Here is a 21,356-nt window from a genome sequence, read left to right as displayed (position 1 = left end):
CATTCCGATATCTTGGACGCTCCACACGTAGCAACAATTGTCTCGAGTCGGAAATCTCTTCACATATTGCCAAGACTGCTGCTGCCTTGGCAAACTCAAAGAGTTTCGAAATCGCCCAACCTCAAAATAAAAAAACTAAGCTCCTGGTTTATAAGGCAGTTATATTACCTATACTGCTCTATGCATCTCAAACGTGGTGCCTTTATAAAGGTGATATCTGGTGTCTGGACATTTTCCATAAGAAGTGTCTTCGTGACATCCTTCGAGTCAGTTGGGAGGATCGTGTGCCAAACACTGAAATATTGCGCCAAGGCAAGTTAGCTGCCATGGAATGCATGCTTATGCAGAAAAAAGTGAGATGGTGATGACATGTGGTGCGGATGGATTCTTCAAGGCTGCCCAAAGCTGTGTTCTACTTGGAACTTTGCTGTAGAAAACGCAAAAAGGAAGGGCCAATACCTTAGATAAAAGAGTGTCTTGAAGTGGCATCTTAAGTCCTGCGGTTTTTAAGATGACAGTTGAGAGAAGCTTGCTCAGCGAAGGCCAGAATGGTGAAATGCTGTCAAAACAGACACCTTGTTTCTTTGAACAATCTTGCCTTGAAGAACTTGACAAATTCGCTAAACTTACTCAAAGCCCTCCTATAATTACACCTACTATTCTAGTGGACTACTATATTGTGCCACCAGTGACCGGACGTTTAAGACCTCGCAGCCATAAGCAGTCGCTTCCATCAGAGGAGTTGCTTTAAAAATCAGTAAGGAGCGACACGTTGGTGGACAGGAGCCATTAGAGTAAGGGTGGACGCAAACAGATTTATATGCAGAGAACAGAACCCATTGATTTCAATGGGTTCTCTCACATGCATTTTGCATGGGCGAAAAAAATGCAACATGCTCTATCTTTGTGCGCACACAATACCCTTCTAATTGCGCAATATGCTTCGCAATTTCGCATCGCGATGCAGAAAAAATTTGCAGCATGTCCTAGGTTTGGGCGCTGCCTTGAATGCACCGTTTTCAATGGGGCCAGCAAAAGCATTGCATGGAGTGTGATGTGAGGTTTGTCATTGAAAACCTCATCGCACCAGAGGATTTCAGCCCCGCCAGAGGATCTCTACATAAATGCCTCACATCCACAGGGAAATCACACATTCCCAAGCACAATATCGAGTTTTATGGCCCAATATAATGTAAAATTAGCCTAAAAGTAAATATTTCTGCTGCGTTTTTTCCGCACTCTTAATTTGTCTTTCCCTAGAATTTCTGTGTTTGCTCCACACATATGGCAGGTTTATTATTTTGTATCCCCTTTTAGTACTTATGACTTGGAGTGAATGTAATATACAATGACAGGCGGCTCTCCATAGACTGCTCTTCCTTGTGTGGAAGACACACCAAGCTAGGTGCTGCTTTCTTCCTGTCACTGCAGAAGTCCCCTGAGCGGTCGTCTGTTGCAAATTCCTCAGTGGGCTCAGTATGTAATATTCCCTATGCTTCCCCACAGGGCCTGCTATATGTGCTATACGGGGCTCAGCGGAATATTTACAATGGCTGCTTTCACATATTTCAGTTTCTCTCCTTCATAAAAAAGGAACGCAGAAAAGGAAGCTCTGAACTGACCCTAACGCAGGTGTGAAATCATGTACTTTTGCGCTCGCAGGGCTAGTTCAGATGGGTGCGGGACACCCAACTCCCATATCTATCTCTCATATCAGATAGATAACTCGACATGAGATTATAGATAGGTAGGTAGATAGAAAGATATGAGATATTAGATCAATAGATAGATATGAGATTATAGATAGATATAAGATATAGATCTATTGATCTACCTAATATCTCATCTTTATATATATCTAATACCTCATATCTATCTTATATCTCATCTTTCTCTGTATCTAATATCTCATATTTATCAGATATTAGATAGATTTATCAGATATGAGAAAAGTAGATATAAGATATTAGATTTATCAGATGGATAGAGGAGACAGAGATATTTGATATATAGATACGGATGATAGATATGAGATTCCATATATAGATATAGATAGAGAACTATGAGATAGATATAAAATATTAGATCAATAGTAGATGGATAGGTAGATCGATAGATCTATATGTTATATCTATCTAACATCTCATCTTTATTTAATATCTCATATCTATCAAATATTAGATAGATCTATTAGATGTGATAGATAGATAGATATGAGACATTAGATTTATCAGATAGACGAGACAGAGATATTCAATAGATATATAGATACAGATGATAGACGTGAGATATTAGAGATGATAGCTCTAGATATGACACATTAGATAGAAATGAGATATATAGATAGTTATGAGAAATAAGATATATAGATATGAGATATTAGATAGATATGAGATTTGAGATACACATGAGAGATATGACATTTTAGATAGATATGAGATATTAGATAGATATGAGAGATACAGATAGATATGAGATCAATAGATATGAGATTATAGATAGGTAGATTGATAGATATATATCTTATATCTATCGAATATCTCATATTTATCTATATCTAATATCTCATTATCTATATGAGACATTAGATTTAACTGATAGATAAGACATGAGATAGATAAATCTAATATCTCATATCTATCAGATAGATAGATGAGACAGAGATATTCAAGAGATATATAGAGATAATTGATATATAGATACATATTAGAGATGAGAGAGCATGCTCGTTTAGAGCAATTACTCGAACGAGCATCGCTTTTTTCAAGTAACTGCCTACTTGTCCGAAAAAATCCGGGGGGCGGCCGGGTGCAGTGGGAGTAGCGGGGGGGGGGGGGGGGGGGGGGAGAGCAGGGGGGAGATCTCCCCCCCCCTTCCCCCGCAACTGCAACTCTCCGCTCACCCCCACCGCCCCCCGAATCTTTTCGGACGAGTAGGCAGTCACTCGAAAAAAAGCGATGCTGGTTCGAGTAATTGCTCTAAACGAGCATGCTCGCTCATCTCTAATACATATGATAGATATAAGATATTAGAGATGATAGATATGTGATATTAGATATAGATATTAGATACATACACCATATTAGATAGATATGAGACACCCTATTAGATAGATATGAGATAGAGTTATTCAATAGATATTCAATAGTTAGCTAGTAGAGATGAGCGAGCATGCTCGGTTAGGGCAATTACTCGAACAAGCATCACTTTTTTCAAGTAACTGACTACTCGTCCGAAAAGATTCAGGGGGCGGCGGGGTGGAGCAGGGGGGAGATCTCTCTCCCCTCCCCCACCCCCCCACGCAAGTCCCCGCTCACCCCCCCCCCCCCCCCCCGAATCTTTTCGGACAAGTAGGCAGTTACTCGAAAGAAGCGATGCTCGTTCGAGTATTAGCTCTATCCAAGCATGCTCGCTCATCTCTATTAGCTAGATAAAGATGAGATAGATCGAGGTATATATGAGAAAGGTAGAGACATAGATTTGAGATACTGTATTATATAGATATGAGATTTTAGATAGATATTATAGATGGAGTTGATACATATGAGATATTAGATAGATATGAGAGAGAGAGAGAGAGAGAGAGAGAGAGAGAGAGATACAATAGGAGATATTAGATAGCTATGAGATAGACAGATATGAGATACTGTATTAAATAGATATGAAATAGATAGAGGTAGATATGAAATATTAGATATGTGATGATAGCTATGAGATTTTAGATAGATGAGATTTTAGATAGATATGAGATGATAGATATGAGATATAGATATGAGATAGATAAGAGATGTGATACATAGAGATAGATAGATCAATAGAAAGATATGAGATATTAGATAGATACAAGATATAGATCTTAGTAGAAAATGTATGGATAGCAGCACACCAATATACCAAAAATGAGAACCAAAAAGGAAAAAGATCGGTGCACGGGCCTAAAGAGGTCCGGACTTAGAGACCCTTTAACGAAACTTCAAACAATCCAGCAGATAGACCAGCACTCACACTTTTGAGTGCTGGTCTATCTGCTGGATTGTTATAAGATATAGATCTATCAGATGAGATATTAGATAGATAGATCTATCAGATATGAGATATTAGATTTATCAGATAGATCGATGAGACAGGGATATTCAATAGACATATAGAGATATTCGATAGATATGAGATCTTAGATATATACATAGGTATGAGATATTAGATAGATATAAGATTCTAGATATATAGATAGAGATGATAGAGAGAGATGGGATATTAGATCGGTATTAGATATATATGATACCGTGATAGATAGAAGATATTAGTTAGATATGAGATAGACATGATAGATAGATAGATAGATAGATAGATAGATAGATAGATAGAAGATATTACATCACTAGTTATGAGATGATAAATAGATATTAGATAGATAAATATGAGATATTAGATTTATTAGATAAAGATATAGAGATATTAGCTAGATATGAGATAGATACAAATGAGACAGATAGAGATGACATATATAGAGATATTTGATATAGAGAGATATTCGCTAGATATGAGCTATAAGATAGATATATTAGAGATGAAAGATAGATAAGAGATGAAAGATAGATAAGAGATATTAGATATGTGATATTAGCTAGATAGATATGAGATATTAGATACATATGATATATCGTACTAGATAGATATGAGATACCAGTAATAAATGATAGTTATTTAATAGATATTCGATAGTTAGATATGAGATATTAGATATAGATGAGATATTAGATAGTTATGAGAGAGATACATATGATAGATAGATGTGAAAGATTAGATAGATATGAGATAGTTATTTAATAGATATTTGATAGTTAGATATTAGATAGATATGAGATAGACAGAGATGATAGATATGAGAGATATAAATAGATATAAGATAGTTAGATAAGAGATAGATAGATATTAGATAGATGTGAGAGATATAAGATAGATATGAGATAGGCCGCCTGCACACGAGCGTTCCGGATTCCGCTAGCGGATTTTCATGCGCGTATGGTACCTAAATGTGCTTGCGGATAGGTGCGGATGCGTTAAAAATCACGCGCGGATGTGTTGCGGAAAAAAACGCGCAGAAAAACCAGCAGACACCCCTTATTGTAAACCCAACCCCTAGAGAACTGCCCATTCCTTGGAAAACAGCTTAAAAACCAACACCCAGACTCCGTTTTGTCCATCTTGCTTGTGCGAGCACCGTTAAATTATTCTGGCAACATGCTTTCACCCGGTGAGCAGATGTCTTTGTGGGCATGGTTGATCCATGTAACTTTTTTCAGGCGCTTCTCCAGCGTGACTTTATTTCAGTCACTGCAAAAAAATTCACAAGAGGAAGGCCGCCTGCACACGGGCGGAAATCCCGCGGCGGTATTTCCCGTGGGATTTCCGCCACTGAAAGTCTGCATAGGAGTGCATTACAATACGCACTCCTATGCAGACGGCCGCGGTTTGGCCGCGTGAAACCTCGCGCGGCAAACAAACCGCGGCATGTCCTATTTTTGTGCGGGGCTCGCACTCACCCGGCCGCCGGCTACGGGCTGCGCGGCAGCCGGCACATGAGTTGGGGCCGCCAGGCGCGTGTGAGTACGCGCTCGTCACTGCAGGCTCTTGGGTCGGGTCCCGCTGCGAGAATTCTCGCCGCCGGATCCGACCCGCTCGTCTGCAGGCGGCCGAATTCATTACTACAGATTTTGCATTCTTAGATCCTGCATTGGCAAGAAATACTACCTATCTTCCTCTACAAATTTGCCTGTGAAGCTCTGTGCTGTGTGTTGGGACGCCTCCTACCATGCGTACTTCCTGTAGTCATAGCAACCAGTGACTCCATCTGCAGCTGCACTGCGGATGTACTGCGTGAAAAAACGCACCCATTCACTTGTATTGGAGGCTTCACACGCAGAATCCGACCCAAATTAGAACAGGTCGCAGATTTTTTCACGCGCGTGAAAAAACGCGATACTAATCCGTCCGTCTGGGGACAACTGCGGATCCTCATAGGAGTATATTGGCTGCGGTCTGGGGCAAATAATGTGCCTAAAATAACGCGCTGGAAATTCCGTTCGTGTGCAGGCACCCTTAGGCCGCCTGCAGACGAGCGGGTCGGATCCGGCAGCGAGAAATCTCGCCGCGCGATCCGACCCCAGAGCCTGCAGGGACAAGCGTGTACTCACCCGCGCCTGGCGGCCCCGGCTCTTTGATGTGCCGGCTGCCGCGCAGCCGGCGCATGCGCAGACCGGAGCCGGCGGCCAGGTGAGTGCGTGCCCCGCAGGAAATTAGAACATGCCGCGGTTTGTTTGCTGCGCGAGATTTCGCGCGGCCAAACCGCGGCCGTCTGCATAGGAGTGCGTATTGTAATGCACTCCTATGCAGACTTTCAGCGGCGGAAATCCCGCGGCGGGATTTCCGCTCGTCTGCAGGCGGCCTTAGACAGATATGAGATACCATATTAGATAGATAGAGATGATAGATATGAGATATAGAGATAGATATGAGATATCGTATTAGACAGATATGTGATATAAGATATAGATGTGTGATATTAGACATAGATAGATAAGAGATGTAATAAATAGAGATATGGGATAGATAGAAAGATGTGAGATATTAGATCGATCGATAGATGAGAAAGATATTCAATAGATATATAGAGATATTCGATATATAGATACAGATGATAGATATGAGGTATATATGTATGAGATATTAGATAGATATGAGGTATTAGATATATAGAGATGATAGATGTTAGATGTAGATAGATATACATACATATGATACCGTATTAGATAGATATGAGATACCGTATTAGATAATGATAGAGATGATAGTTATTTGATAGATGGATATCTGATGATAATGAGATATTAGATAGATGTGAGAGATTAGATGGATGAGATACCTTAATAGATAGATACGAGATATAGATATGTGATATTAGATATAGATAAATATATCAGATCGATATGAGATGATAGATATGAGATATAAAGATATGATAGAGACATGAAATGAGAGATATGAGATATTAGTTAGATATAAGGTATTAGATAGATATGAAATGAGAGATATGAGATATTAGATATATATGACTCCCCAGCTTGCAGTAATGGCAGTGTGTACATGAGGGGGGTCTGGGTTTCTGCTTCGGCTGTGGATAGTAATGGCCGGAGGGTAGAACAGTATTAGTATTGTATGAGAGCCGCTTAGCAGCGCCCTTCCTCCCCGGTCCCCGGCCACAGGTGAGCAGTAGCGCCGGCTGCGCCCCCGGTAGCTCGGTGTTGTTGTGGTACGTCACGGCCGCCTCCTCTCCTCCCGCCTCCTCCTGCACTTCCCTCTCCACAGAGACTCGCAGGCTTGTGCTCATAACAAAGACAAAGCGTCGGCCGCCTCTCCGTCCCCGGACCTTAGCACTGCCGGTGCGGCCGCCTCTCCCGACCCCCGGACTCCAGCACCGCCGCCTCTCCGTCCCCGGACTCCAGCACTGCCGGTGCGGACAACATGGTCAAATTAGCCTTTAGTTCGTCGCTGGCGCAAAAAGACGCCAAGAAGGAGGATGAAAACAGCGAGGTGCTGATCATCCCGGAGAGCAAGGTGAGCGGGGCCGGGGTCTACCTGTGGGGGCAGGTAATGGCGGCCATGACTGAGGGATTACCGGGCGGTCTGACCTGTGCTCTATGGACCTGCCCGCAGGGCGCCGGTACCGCACGGGAGATGGCGGATTATGGCAACGGCAGCCAGAGGGACGGGGATAAAATGGAGGCGGCTGCTTGTGGCCGTGGCAGACGGCAGTGAGATAAGCTCTAGAAAATGGCTGACAGGGAGAGCAGGTTGTATCCTGACTGTCGGCCATCACTGCCTCACAGCGTCCCCACAAGCCGCTGCCACCACAGGCGGCGCTCTGCTTAACCCCTCAGTCACCGGATTCTCCTCAGCGGAGGAGCTGCAGGCCAAGTGGCTCCTTAACCCCTACATGTCCGGGGGGGCCTCACCCTCCCGCGTCGGTTCGAGTCCCCTCACAGGCAGGCTTTAAAAAAAAAAACAAAAAAAACGTTTTTTTTTCCTTAGTGACCGATCCACATGAGGGCTTGTTTTTTGCAGGACGAGTTGTATTTTCCAGTGGTACCATGTATAATATATTTTGGGGGGGAGAGACAGAATTACGTAGTTTTGGGGGTTCTCACGCATCAATTGTGCAGTAAAAACGACATTGTTGTTATTCTATGGCTCAGTATGACTGCAGCCGACCAAACTTATGTATTTAGTATTGCTTGAGCAAACCGATAGAATTCAACAATTTTTTAAAATATATATATATATATTTTTTTTATTCCTTTAAATTGCTTCCCGTAGTTTTTATTGATACCGATTGGGGGTAAATATGACTCTTTAATTGCTTCTTTATTTTATTTATTTATAATTTTTTTTTCTTAGAGAACACGGTGACCAAAAGAGCAGTTTGGACCCTTTTTTTTTTCTCCTCTGATGGCATTCATGGAGTGGGATTAATAATGTGATATTTAAAAAAAAAATGGGACCTTCACAGATGCATAAATAACATTTTTTTAAATATATATTTAGCAAATTATATAGTTATTCTAACATAATATACATTATATCAGCTTTATATATACACATATATTACATAATACTTTTTTTTTTTTTTTAAATGCGGCAACTGGGAAAAGGGGGGGGGGGTAACTTCTTTAATCCTTTTTATTTTTGGGATAACTAAGGTCTTTTACTTATTTTTCTTTATTTCCATTTTTAACCCCGCAGGGTACTTAGAACTTGTGATTGTTTGCTTATACAGTATGAGGCAATACCGTGGTATTGCATTATACTGTTTTTTTTTTTAACAGGCTTCCTATTAAAAGGGGTTGACCAAGTTAAGGAAATCTGTCACCGAATCCCGCATGCAATAACATGACCTAGATCAGCCGTTACTACCCCCTTCCCGCTCCTCTCCGGTCTCCGCTGTCTTTGTTTACAAGCTGCTGGGACGTCCCGTAAACCTGCTGTGGCAGCCAATGACAGCGCTCGGCCGTGATCGCTGTCATTGGCTGCTGCGGCTTGTTTGTAGATGGGTTTAGGCTGCAGTCGCTGGCGGGATGGGGGGGGGGGGTGTAAGAGCGGGGAGAGGTCTGTAATTGCTGATTTGTTACTTTGACGCATGGGGGACCCGTCTCTGACGTGTCACAGGTACTTCTTAATGGGCAAACAATCATGACAGCCCTGGGGGCCTTCAGAAGGTGCCATGACACCCGGACGGCATCCTGTGACCTTATTGTGGCCGGGCCGTTTGGGGGATTTCAGTCCTGCTTTTCAGAACTGACAGCGGCGTTGAAAGACGCGGTCTGAGTTCTCACCGATGGCAGCTGTTGCGGTGGGTCAAAGACAGCCGATCCCCGCTGTGTAGCAAAAACCCCACAGATTTGCTTTTGGCGCATCCGTTATGTGTGAACATATCCGATAAATGTCAAACTGCGTGACTCTACTTTGACAACACAATGAGGCGTATTTACCAGTACGGGCACAATGCCACTCGGTGTGCCAGTTTGAAACTTTTTTTTTTTTGTAGAGTGTGGCACGTTGGTGAACACAGCGACGGGGGTGCAGCTATTGGGCTAGCCTCGTTGTATCTGGCATAGTTGCCACAATTTAGTGCAAAAGAAGATCTTTTAAGTTGCAGAGTAGTGAATTATCGGCCATATCTTGCGACATTTACAAAATAATTTGGTGTCCTTCTGCCGTTTTCTTTATTTATCGTGCTTTCATTTATGGTTTTCTTGGGATTGACATGAAAAGTGGAAGTAAACCATTCCAGGTGTAAACTAAGGATAGCGGTAGCGCCATATTCCATTAAAGGGGTTCTCTCACAAAGCAAAGTCATCTCCGACAGTCCTATTGAAATGAATGGATTGGCAGTGATCATAGCAAACCTCTCCAGTCATTCAGGGACCTCCGGGAGACCTGTTCTCATAACCAGTGGGGGGTCCCAGCAGTGAGATGTCACGGGTGGAGGTATAACCCAATAAACATGCTATTGAAAATCGCTTTTCCGTGTCCACGAGCGGGAATCGACTGCGATTTTCCGCTCGCGGAGGGAAAATTGCTGCTTGTTCTATTTCAGCGCGGATGGCTTTCATTGAACTCAGCTGACACGGTGGATGGGCCACGGAATCCACGTTATCATCTAGCAATAGCGCGGCATAATCTGTACTGCGAATGTGCGCCGGTGTGCCGACTGGCACATCCACAACACAGATTATGAAGAATCCGGACAGGTACGCAGGTGTCACAGGGTCGGATTCCGCTGCAGGATCCCTCCCGGCCGTGTGCATTTGGCCATAGAGTAGAGATTCCACTTACTACTGGCATCTTCATCCGCTGGAATCTGGCACTTGACTCTCTCTCGCTCTTCTCTGCTTCACCCTGCTTGTGTGACAAGAGGGCGGAGCTTAGCACAGCAGCCCAGCCGCTGCAGTAAGAGGGGTAGCAGTGCACCACTCACCCCTCTTACACAGACCCCCATGATGAGATGGTTCCAATCTCATAACATCGACGACTAGTGCCAGAATTAGTCATTAATTAGTTTGCACTCGGCAAGGCCCGGCGCACATACACACGTCATGTGTCATTACTGCTGCATAATCTCACATGTTCCATGTATGTTCCTCAGCGCATGAAGACACCTCTAAGCATTCGAGCGCTGTCTGTCTTGTCGGCTTCCTTCACTGCCGAGTCGTTGGACAGCCTGTGATTCTCCATCGAGTCGGTCGTGTTCTGAAATTCCGCAGCTGATTAGCATTGTTGAGCTGCGCAATATTCCCGTTCTGGCATGTTAGATATGTTATTGTTGAAGCTGGCCCCGTGATGCACCCGTGGCTGTACGTCTGAGTAAGCGAATAGGTGTCATGGAATTAAAGGGGTTGTCCACTTTGGAAATCAATTTTTTTTTTGCATGTTAGAAGGGTCCCTGACAAGGCGGTGGTGCTCTGGGGGGCATCACTGATGAGGGAGATTGAATGTCACTTCACCCATAGATTATAACAGAAATGTCACTGCAGGGGAAATGAAGCAATTCACAGTTTACAACTAATTCAGTGGGTCGTCCGAGTAATTGTGAGTTGCCCAGAGTGAGAAGAGCTTTTGGTAACCCATGTCTGCTATGGATATAGATGAGAATCTTGGATTGGGGCCCTATCCACTTGCATAGAATTCCTCAATAGGGTATTCAAAGGCCTGTCCAGTTATAAACTATTAATGGCCTACGCTGAGGACAGGCCACCTGGTGAGGCTTTGTAGCCTGGGGTGCCCTCTGATCAGCTGTTCACTGGGTCAGGGACCTCATGCACTGAATGAATTTCTGCAGGAAACAGATAGCTCCGTTCTCACTGCAGTGGCCAGGCTTTGTATTGCATACAAAGTTACCATTTACTTCAATGTGAATTTTGCCTGTAATTCCAAACCTGGCCACTACAGTGAGAACGGAGCTGTCTACTTCCTGTAAATTATCAGCTCAGCACAGAAGTGCAATAGCCTGGTGAACAACTGAGTGGGGGTCCAAGGTGGCATATTTCCACCGATTTACTGTTGGTGGCCTGTCTTGCTTTACAACTGGACAATCTCTTTAAACTAGATGGGATATATTTTCTATGGAGGATTTGCAGCAAAATCCATATGTTGCATGCAGATTTAAAGCAGATTTTGGTGCAGATTCACTACTATCATTTGGAGAGATGAAATCTATCTTGGAAATCCACAACATAAATTGATAAGATGTGGATTTAAAATCTGAACTGCAGGTCGACCTGCGCTGTGAATATTTGCTGCAGTGTATGGATGAAATGTCTTGAAATCTCATGGCTGCACATCAGTGACCCGCCACCCATTCTCTGCTATGTTTGGGAAATGGGCAGAAGTGATCCTGCATTGCGAAGTAGGGGGTACAATGATTCCCTGCTCTTAGGATTGGCGGCGGTCCCAGCAATTGGCCTCCCTCCGATTATATATTTAATCCGCTAACCGGAATACCCCTTTAATGGGTTGCTCAAAGAAATAGATTACAGGACTCAAAGCAGTTAGCTGTGGTGGAATCCAGTGTTGGCTATTGTTACTACAACATTCCTTTGCAGCACCCCCGCAGGAGAAATGAAGCATTACGTGCTGCCAATGTAATACATGGACATCCTGGGTCCTCCAGTGCGACGGCTGTTTTGTTTTTTTTTCTTTTGAACTCAGAATTTTATAAAGTAGCAGCTGAAATGTTTTTCGCCCCTTTAGGGCCTCTTCTGTTAGATCGCTTCTCTTTTTGCTTGTTTTTAGGTCTAGCGATTGGTTTTGTAAGAGACCTGTCCATTTGACGCTGTAAAAATGAAAGACCGTTCCTGGCAGCATTCGCTTCTCTTCTCGTCTGCACTGAGCACTTGGCTTACCACAGCAGAATCTTAGTAATTTGGCTTGGGTTTCGCGTCAGCCCAAATCTTCTAGGGTTTCACTTTAGTTGTTAGTAGAGAACTGATATTTGAAGTAGTCAACCTTTCTTAAAATCATATTTGTTCGCTTCACTTGTATTAAAGATGACTGTGCCTGAGCCATAAACTATGGTGGCATAAACCCCCTGTTGTTGGGAACGTTGGGCATCCCAGTCCCCACTTATCAGACATGTATGGTCAATCAGCAAGGGATTTGTTCTTTACTCCTCCTCTGTGCTTCAAAGAGACCCTGTCACCTTCTTTTTGCAGTCCTCTCTGAGAGTAGTATAAGATATTGACAGTCTCACCGATTACTATATGTCTGCTGTATACATGTAGTAGCTTTGTAGAAACTTGCATTTTATCAGTAGCAGCCAGACCTGGAAGACTACAGGAAGTAGTCCTCCATAGCCATGAGCTATATAGCTAGCCTCACCCTCCAGCCACTGATTGACAGCTGTCTCCTCATGTACAGTAATAGAAGACAGTTGTCAATCAGTGATTGGATGGTGGGCTGAGTGTGGCTCTCTGCAGCTCATGAATATGAAGGACTACTTTAAAGTAGTCCTATGTGTTACTGCTACTAATAAAATGCAAGTTTTTCCCAAATTACTGTATGGTACTGTTGTATCTTATCTCCACCAGAAGAATGGGTGGCAACAAGCTGCACACCCACAACCAACGCCCACAATTTAATTGGCTGGGCCGGAGAATGAGTTTCCATTATGTCCCCTCCTGCCTCATCGTCCCACTGACCCTATGGCCGCTTTCTCTTGTCCCCTTCCCAGCTCCTTCTGGTGGAGACAAGATACAACAGTACCCTACTGTACAGCTACATACAGCAGGTATATCGCTGCAATCCTCATGCCTTTCACTATCTTGTACTGCTCTCAGAGGACGGCAAAAAGTTGGTGACCATTTCCCTTTAAACTTTTCCATGTATCAGTTGTAAAGAAAGCTTATCATGTGGTTTAAAGGGGTATTCTGATTTTAAAAAGTGATGGCATATGCCATCACTTTATGACTGGTGGAGATCCGTCCCCTGGGTCTCTTTTCCCCTTACTGCTTTTCTCAGAACCTGAGGGAGACCCAAAGGTCATAAAGTGATATATCTTAGTGATATGCGATTACTTTATGAGATGTCAGTACCATTTTAGACCTACTTTGGATTTAGGGTCATGAAATATAAAATCCAGCATTTTTGTAATCTTATCAGGGACTCCAAAATCCCTTTGTCAGGGGAAAAGGTCCAATGTCAAGCCATTAAAAATCATTTTTAAGATGATGCGCAGTGCATTTGCTGTGGATATCCGCATTGAAAATCCGCGTGTGCCGTGGACATTGGGCCTTATTCGCATGGTGGGGTCAAAACTGCATCGAGGAAACAACCTGCGTTTTTGCTGCATTTTCAACTGCTTTTTAAAACGCTACAAAGACCAAAATGTAAACAAAAATTAGTATAAAGAGTAAATAAAACTAGAAACACAAATCCTTATTGAATCCTATGGTGACCGAATTAAAATGTTGTGGAGCCACTGGAGGATAAGGTGTTATGTTCAGAATATGAACATATGAAAGGGTTGTTCAGTTGTAAATTGCTAGCCTATTTTCAGGCTAGGCCTTCAATAGTAGATTAGCAGGGATCTGCCGCCTGAGACCCCCCCCCCCCCCCCCCCCTGCCATTTAGCTGTTTGTAAGGTCAGTGTCTTCATGCGCTGAGCTGCTTTCTGCAGGATAGCTCCGTTCCACTGCACTGGCTGTACTTGGTATTGCAGGCGAAGTTCCTATAGAAATGAATAGAAAGTAGTTTTTCTGTATGAAGTTTCTTAGGCTGTATTCACATTGGGCAGTTGAGGTGTGCTAAAAACTGCATCCGCAAACCTGAGTATGTCTTTGCCACTGCTTTCATTGTGCCTTACTACCGGAGCCGCATCAAAACCACTGCATGTGGTTTTACTAGTGTGGTTTAGGCTGCCTGCTCACGACCGGGTCGGATTCCGCATCCGGGAGATTTGCCCCTGATGGCGTCCCTGTATACCTGTCTTTAGTTTTCAACTGTATTGCGGATGGTCCGGACGGCTCACCATCGGACATGCGCAGTACAGATTTTATTTTTTAAAAATGTTTGTTTTTCCCACGCGGTTGCTAGGCGATAACATGGGTACCCACGACCTATCCGCAATGTCAATTGCGGATGAGTGGTGTGTCGGGTGGCTTCCTTTTTTTCCTCCCTCTGTTCGTGGAAATCACAATTAGTTTCCGCAAGTGTGCAGGAAGAAGCGTTTTTCCATAGAATGTTAATGGTATTTGCTGTGGATCCGCGGTGCGGACGCTAACCACAGATTCCGCAATGCAAATCTGTTCGTGTGCCGCAGGAGCTCAGCTGCCCTGTGTGAATACAGCCTTAGGCCTCATGTCCACGGGGAAAATCAGGCCCGCCGCAGATTCTTCATGCAGAATCCCGCAGCGGGTCCCTCCTTTCCCGCGGACATGTGGCTTAAAAAGTCAGCATTAATTGCGTGTCCGGACACTGTGGATCTGCCCTCCGTCGCAGCCGGATCTTCTTACTTCGGAGAGCAGGAATTCAGCTGCGGGTGTGCCATGGATCTGGACGGCTTCCATAGGCTTCAATAGAAGCCTGCGGGAGCCAACCCCACAGGAGACCCGCACAAAAATGGAGCATGCTGCGGGTGGTTTCCTGCACACGCAATCCGCGCCTCAGGGGAAAATAACATCTGCAGGTATTTAATTACCTGCGGTTGTGCAATGCATACCTATGGGGCGCGAATCACGCGTGCGGGTGACCCGCTGCAGATCTGTCCCCGTGGACATGAGGCCTTAGACTATCCTCACGTCTGCCTTCAGCGCCTCCGTCGCAGATCTGGCATGAAATGCTGGACGTAAAAGTTCTGCATGAAGGCCTTTTGTCTTCCTGTAAAATGCCAGAAGAACCCCATAATATTCAGCAGGGTCTGGTCGATTCTATCACAAGATGGGTCAGTTCGGCCAGGGAATTTCACTTTCCTTCGCCCATAATGAAGCAGGATATCGGAATCACCGAAAACGGATGTGAACATATTCTCAGGTAATTATCGTTTAAACGAGCGAAAGCAAACAATATTCGTTGAGTCTAACGACCCAGCGGTAATTGTTCGCTTCTCGCTTGTCCATGTTTTGTAGGCATAAAAATCATCATTGGCTCGTTCACTTATTGTTTGTTTTGAACAGCAGTTGTTCAGTCGTTCTCATCACTTATACAGCGAATGTGAACGACTGAACGATTTCTCAATTAAACGAGCAACACTGTATCTGCTGTATAAACGGGCTGCCTGAGAGCGACGGGGCGGTGACGTCACTCGTCTGTTCAGACTATAACATGGCTCGTCTAAATGTACCTTAAAGGGGTTGTCCCGCGCCGAAACGGGTTTTTTTTTTTTTCAACCCCCCCCCCGTTCGGCGCGAGACAACCCCGATGCAGGGAGGTAAAGAAAGCTCACCGGAGCGCTTACCTGAATCCCCGCGCTCCGGTGACTTCTCTACTCACCGCTGAAGATGGCCTCTTCCTCCGTGGACCGCAGCTCTTCTGTGCGGTCCACTGCCGATTCCAGCCTCCTGATTGGCTGGAATCGGCACGTGACGGGGCGGAGCTACACGGAGCTACACGGAGCCCCATAGAAGACTGCAGAAGACCCGGACTGCGCAAGCGCGGCTAATTTGGCCATCGGAGGGCGAAAATTAGTCGGCACCATGGAGACGAGGACGCCAGCAACGGAACAGGTAAGTATAAAACTTTTTATAACTTCTGCATGGCTCATAATTAATGCACAATGTACATTACAAAGTGCATTATTATGGCCATACAGAAGTGTATAGACCCACTTGCTGCCTCGGGACAACCCCTTTAAGAAAACAAGAGGGATCTTGTTTATTTTGGGCAAAGCTGCTTTGTCTGCTTCTGCATGATGAACTAGTTTATCAGCGAGCGACCTTTATTGTAAATGCAGCGACCTTTATTGTAAATGCAGCGTGATAAAGTGTTTCCCTTGGGTTACTATCACATTCAGCCATTGTGTATTGTTTCCGGTCAGACTATTGTTCTTCTTCTGCAATCTTCCCTTCGGGTTCCTGTTAACTGTTATGAAAAGTTTGAAGTGTTTTTTGCCTTTTTAGTAGAAGTTGTTTACTAGTGAAAAGTTCTGTTTATATCTCGTGTATCCGTTCCTCGTGATTCTCATCATCTCTTTGCTGTCATTGTATGGGATCATTTATTGTTTGCTTTCAGGAAAGGAAAACTTTTTCTCTGGTTGTGCGATGATCAGGGGCAGGAGAGATGTCAGCGTCTTGTAAGGAGCAGGAGAGATTTCCATGTTCTGGAAGTTAACCTTGAAGGATCCCGTACAACAAACTGACCGCTGTGAGATGTTTGTACACAAAATTGCTTACGGGCACCTGCAGACGGCCGGGTCGGATCCGGCTGCGAGAATTCTCGCAGCAGGACCTGACCCGCGCGCTTGCAGAGAGCAGCACGGAACTCGCCCGCTCCCGCAGCTCCGGCTCTGTCATGCATGCGCAGAGCGGAGCTGGCGGCCGGGGAGTGACGTTTTAGAGCATGCTGCGGTTTGTTTGCTGCGCGGGATTTCGCGCAGACAAACTGCGGCCGTCTGCATAGGATTGCGTGTTGTAATGCAATTCTATGCAGGCGTGTACGGGCGGAAATTCTGCGGGGAATCCCGCCGTGGAATTTCCGCCCGTCTGCAGGTGGCCTAAAGGAGTATTCCGGCGATTCTTAGTGAAAGTTATATGATTCATAATGGGGTAATATATACAAGAGGGCAGGTATAAACCCCACATCTCTCAACATGCAGACAGCTAGACTAGACACTTTCCACCTGTCTTAAGGCCCATTTACATGCAAAGATAATCGTTCAAAAGATTTTGAGCGTTTGTTTTTGCATAAACTGCTAATGAACACAAACGTCCATTAGCAGCTTATCACCTTCATTTCCTTGTAAATGAGTCTCCAGGAGCTGTATGCAGAGAACAGAAGGTGGTCTGTTCTCTGCGTACAGCCCCTTTCTTCTGCAGTGGGGCTGTAAGCTGAATACAATGTAATCGGTGCTCCCGTGGAGAATAAAGCCCCATGGACAGCAAACAAAGCGTGCGGTCTGTTGTTCTCTCTCCTGCTGAAGGATGGATTTTATGCTCACCTAAAAATCATCGTTAAGCCGAAGAGTGTAAGGTGGGAGCATTTACATACACAATTATCGCTCAAATGATAGCGATAATTGTTGCATGTAAAGGGACCTTTAGCTAGGATAATTTTCACACTTTTGACATGTTAAAAATAAAATGTAAATCATGTAAAAAAAAATAAAAATTAAATCCTAATTCTTACAGTATATATTTTTGGGAAATGGATACTTTGTCAAAATGCCACTAGTAATACTGATACAAACTTTCAAAGTGCTTAAGTGTATAAAGTATAATTTTCATAAAATGTCATTCGTAATTAAAATTCTGACCCAAACAGAAAAATACAACGCTGCCTAAAATGTAATTTGAAGATGTCCAGTCACAATACGTTTGTCAGTGTCTACATGCACAGAGCTTCATAAAATTGGTGCTTTTGAATTCTAAGCTTTCCCTGAGCTGGTGCTGTGTCTTTACACGTGGAGAAAACAGATTCTGCTCACTAACTGTTTTAAGGACACATAAATAACCACATCACGGAGGACCGTGTACAACCGTACTGAGCAGTGTTAATGTGATTTCATTAGCTGTAAGACCGTAAATCACTTATTAGCAGCTGCCACATCTGTGGTTTTTCTCTCTGCAACAGCTTCCTCCTTTCCTTCTTGATAGATCTATATGGTCTGCATGACACAACTCTGTAAGGAATCCCATTGTTTCTGTTAATCTATTTGTCTTAAAAAAAAAAAAAGACTAAAGGCTCATTTACACGCAAAGACAATCTTTTTAAATGATTGAAAGAATGACAGTTCTAGCGATCATTTTGCATAAAGTGCTAATAGACACTAATGTCCATTAGCACTTTATTAGCTTCGTTTACCTATAAATAAGCCTCAGGGAGCTGTTTACAGAACACAACAGGTGGTCTGAGCTCTGCAAACAGTTCCTTTGTTCTTGCACAGGCTGTCCGCTGAATGCAATGTAATCAGCTGCTCCTGTGCAGAACACAGCGTGTGGTCCCTATCATCTTTCTCTGGCTGAAAGATGGATTTTAAGCTCGCCTTAAAATCATTCTTCAGCCGAAAAGTAAACGATGGTAGCATTTACACGCAACAATTATCGCTCATATGCTATGGTTTGAATGGGGCTTTATTGTTCAAGTGAACGACGATAAATGATAAACGTTCAGTATAAACGCAGCTAATGATCGAACAAAGAATAATAAATCGTTTGCTTTTCGTTCATTGTTCATTTTATACCGGCATTTCTTTGTTAGGGATAATGTATATAAATTAATTTATTAAATTAGTAAAGTAACACACAGTATTGGAATGGGTGCACCATTTTGTTTCAGTTGTTTTGATATATCGTGTGACAGATAAGTGACGTGGCTTTTTGGTTTATTGGCTGTTCTATCACATGCAGGGTATTTCTTATCAGGCTTTTGTGTAATCTTCTTGTTGACATTGAGTCATGAGGTAAAGACAGTTGCAGATATTTAACATATGGGTCAAACCAACGCTCCCCGTCGACCATCTCAGATTTCAATGAAACTTTGCAGAAAGATAGACCCTGACCCTAAACTAAGATAGCCAGAATATTAGGCTTCAAAGTGCTTTGGTTCACGAGCTACAGGTCTTAATCTAGGGGGTTGTCATGTGATTACAGCGCGCAACCTGAAAAAAGTGGCGATTTCAATCCATTGCCAAGCCAGTTCCAATGACTCTAGAGCAATGAAACTTCACACACTAGGAGAACTTTTGGTGCTGAATCCAGTTAAGCTTTGACTACAATGAGGTCCATCCAGTTTCCATTCAGCCGTATCGGACAAAAAAAAGTTGCATGCAGGATTCTTTTGTCTGTCATTTCATGCCAAATCTCTGAACATAGATGTTAACAAAGCCGAATATACCCACAAAGTACAGCACCCCCCATGTGATTGGAGCTTTTATTACCTCGTTCTCAGAGCAGATTGTTATATTGACATTTTGAGAGTGCTTGCTACGTATTTTCAAATCTGTGACGATTAAAGGGGTTTTTGGAGTAAGTGAAAAATTGTGGACAGTAAATGGTTTAAAACAACTAAATTCTACAACGCTGCCCCGCTCATCCGCCGCTGCCCCGCTCATCACTAGTTCGTGTTTATAAACTGCATCAACGTTTGTTGGTTTATTTGCGTGACCGAAATGTGCAGGGAAAATATGTGCAAGTGAATGAACCCTTTGAAATCAATGGGTTCTATTCTCTGCGTATTGTGAGTTAATGTCACCCCATCACCGGGTCCCCAATGCCTTTAACACATATGTAAAATCAGTGGTTACTCGCCTCTCCTGGTCTCTGCTGTCATGTCAATATTTTTTAATGCCGAGTCTGTCTACAAATAAGCTGCCAGTGACAGCGCTCAGCGATCGTCGCCGACTGCTGTTTTTGGCTGCTACAGGGGTGTCCATAACTCCAACAATCCCTTTAATGACCAGGAATTTTTTTTTTGTTTTCTCATCTGCAATGAAGACCTTTGACACAGATGGGTAGCCTCGCCCATAGCCCTAGAAATGGAATACTATTTAGTGATGTGACTGGGAGGGGATTGCTTGAAGTCACCTTTATTTTACATCTACAGTAGAACCTCAACTAACGTCATTAATCCGTCCGGAAGCAATGGACTTTAGTAGAAATCAATGTTAGTTGAGGACATTATTTCCATAGAAATTAATGTAGATCCAATTAATTGGTTCTAGACGTTCCAAAAAACACACCAAACCCCATTTAATAGAGAATAACTCTGGTCTTTAATACAAAAAACAATAACAATACTGAATGAATATAAAACACAACTGTAAAGAATAAATTAACATTTAACAGGTTTTTGGACATTTAGCATACAGTGCTTTGGCATAGGACTGCAGGGACATCATTATAGCAGTACGTATCACTGTGTTATCTGTGCTTTGACATAGGACTGCAGGGACATCATTATAGCAGTACGTATCACTGTGTTATCTGTGCTTTGACATAGGACTGCAGGGACATCATTAGCAGTATGTATCACTGTGTTATCTGTGCTTTGTACTTACATTTTGCATTACAGTGGGGATTCAGGAGGAAGGCAGCGTTCAGCCGGCACTTTGGGGATTCAGCTGCTGTACTGCGTCAGGAGGCAGGCAGACACAGCAACGTTCAGCCGGCAATGTGCACTGTGGAGAGGGAGAGGAGTAGGCGCGCGCTGATGCAGGAGAAGCAGGAAGTGACCGGCATCAGCTACGGGCCGGCTCACTGAGCGGCGCCTGGCGTCATGGAGCGGTCGGCGCCCTTATCTGAGGAATGCAACTTTATTTGAGGGCCTGCCACTGCCCTGACACATCGACTTTAGTTGAAAACAGCTTTACTTAAGAGCAATGTTACTCAAGAGTTTACTGTATTATGTATAGCCGATAACCAGTCCTGTGATTGGCTGCAGCAGCTTGTGACGTTTTGTACACAGGCTGTTGCGGACGGTAAACGCGTCTCAGCAGAGATCCTGTGTCGCCGGTGGAGGACGAGCGTAGAGAGGTGAGTATTAGCTGGTTTATTTTAAAAACTTGATTTTAAAGGAAAGATTCCATCTGTGAAAACCTTTTTAAAGCGGTTGTCCAGTTGTAATAGTTTACAATTATTGATGGCTAAGCTTAA

The 21,356-nt window shown here is 43.6% G+C and overlaps 1 protein-coding gene across 4 annotated transcripts in view; it reads left to right on the top strand.

The window, feature by feature from the left end:
* Window positions 1-7,322: 7,322 nt before the first annotated feature.
* ITM2B (integral membrane protein 2B) overlaps window positions 7,323-21,356 on the top strand; it is a 37,794-nt gene continuing 23,760 nt past the window's right edge. Inside the window, exon 1 of one of the 4 annotated variants that reach the window (XM_066586045.1) lies at window positions 7,323-7,614. In XM_066586045.1, coding sequence (XP_066442142.1) covers window positions 7,522-7,614 — 93 coding nt within the window. In that variant the 5' untranslated portion in view covers window positions 7,323-7,521. The remainder of the gene's footprint in view (window positions 7,615-21,356) is intronic. The other 3 variants (XM_066586060.1, XM_066586052.1, XM_066586069.1) reach the window with 3 other exon arrangements.

This window comes from Eleutherodactylus coqui, chromosome 1, assembly GCF_035609145.1.
Source record: "Eleutherodactylus coqui strain aEleCoq1 chromosome 1, aEleCoq1.hap1, whole genome shotgun sequence".
Lineage (NCBI taxonomy): Eukaryota > Metazoa > Chordata > Amphibia > Anura > Eleutherodactylidae > Eleutherodactylus > Eleutherodactylus coqui.
Note: the sequence above shows the minus strand (reverse complement) of the source record. Positions and strands in the feature narration are given on the sequence as shown.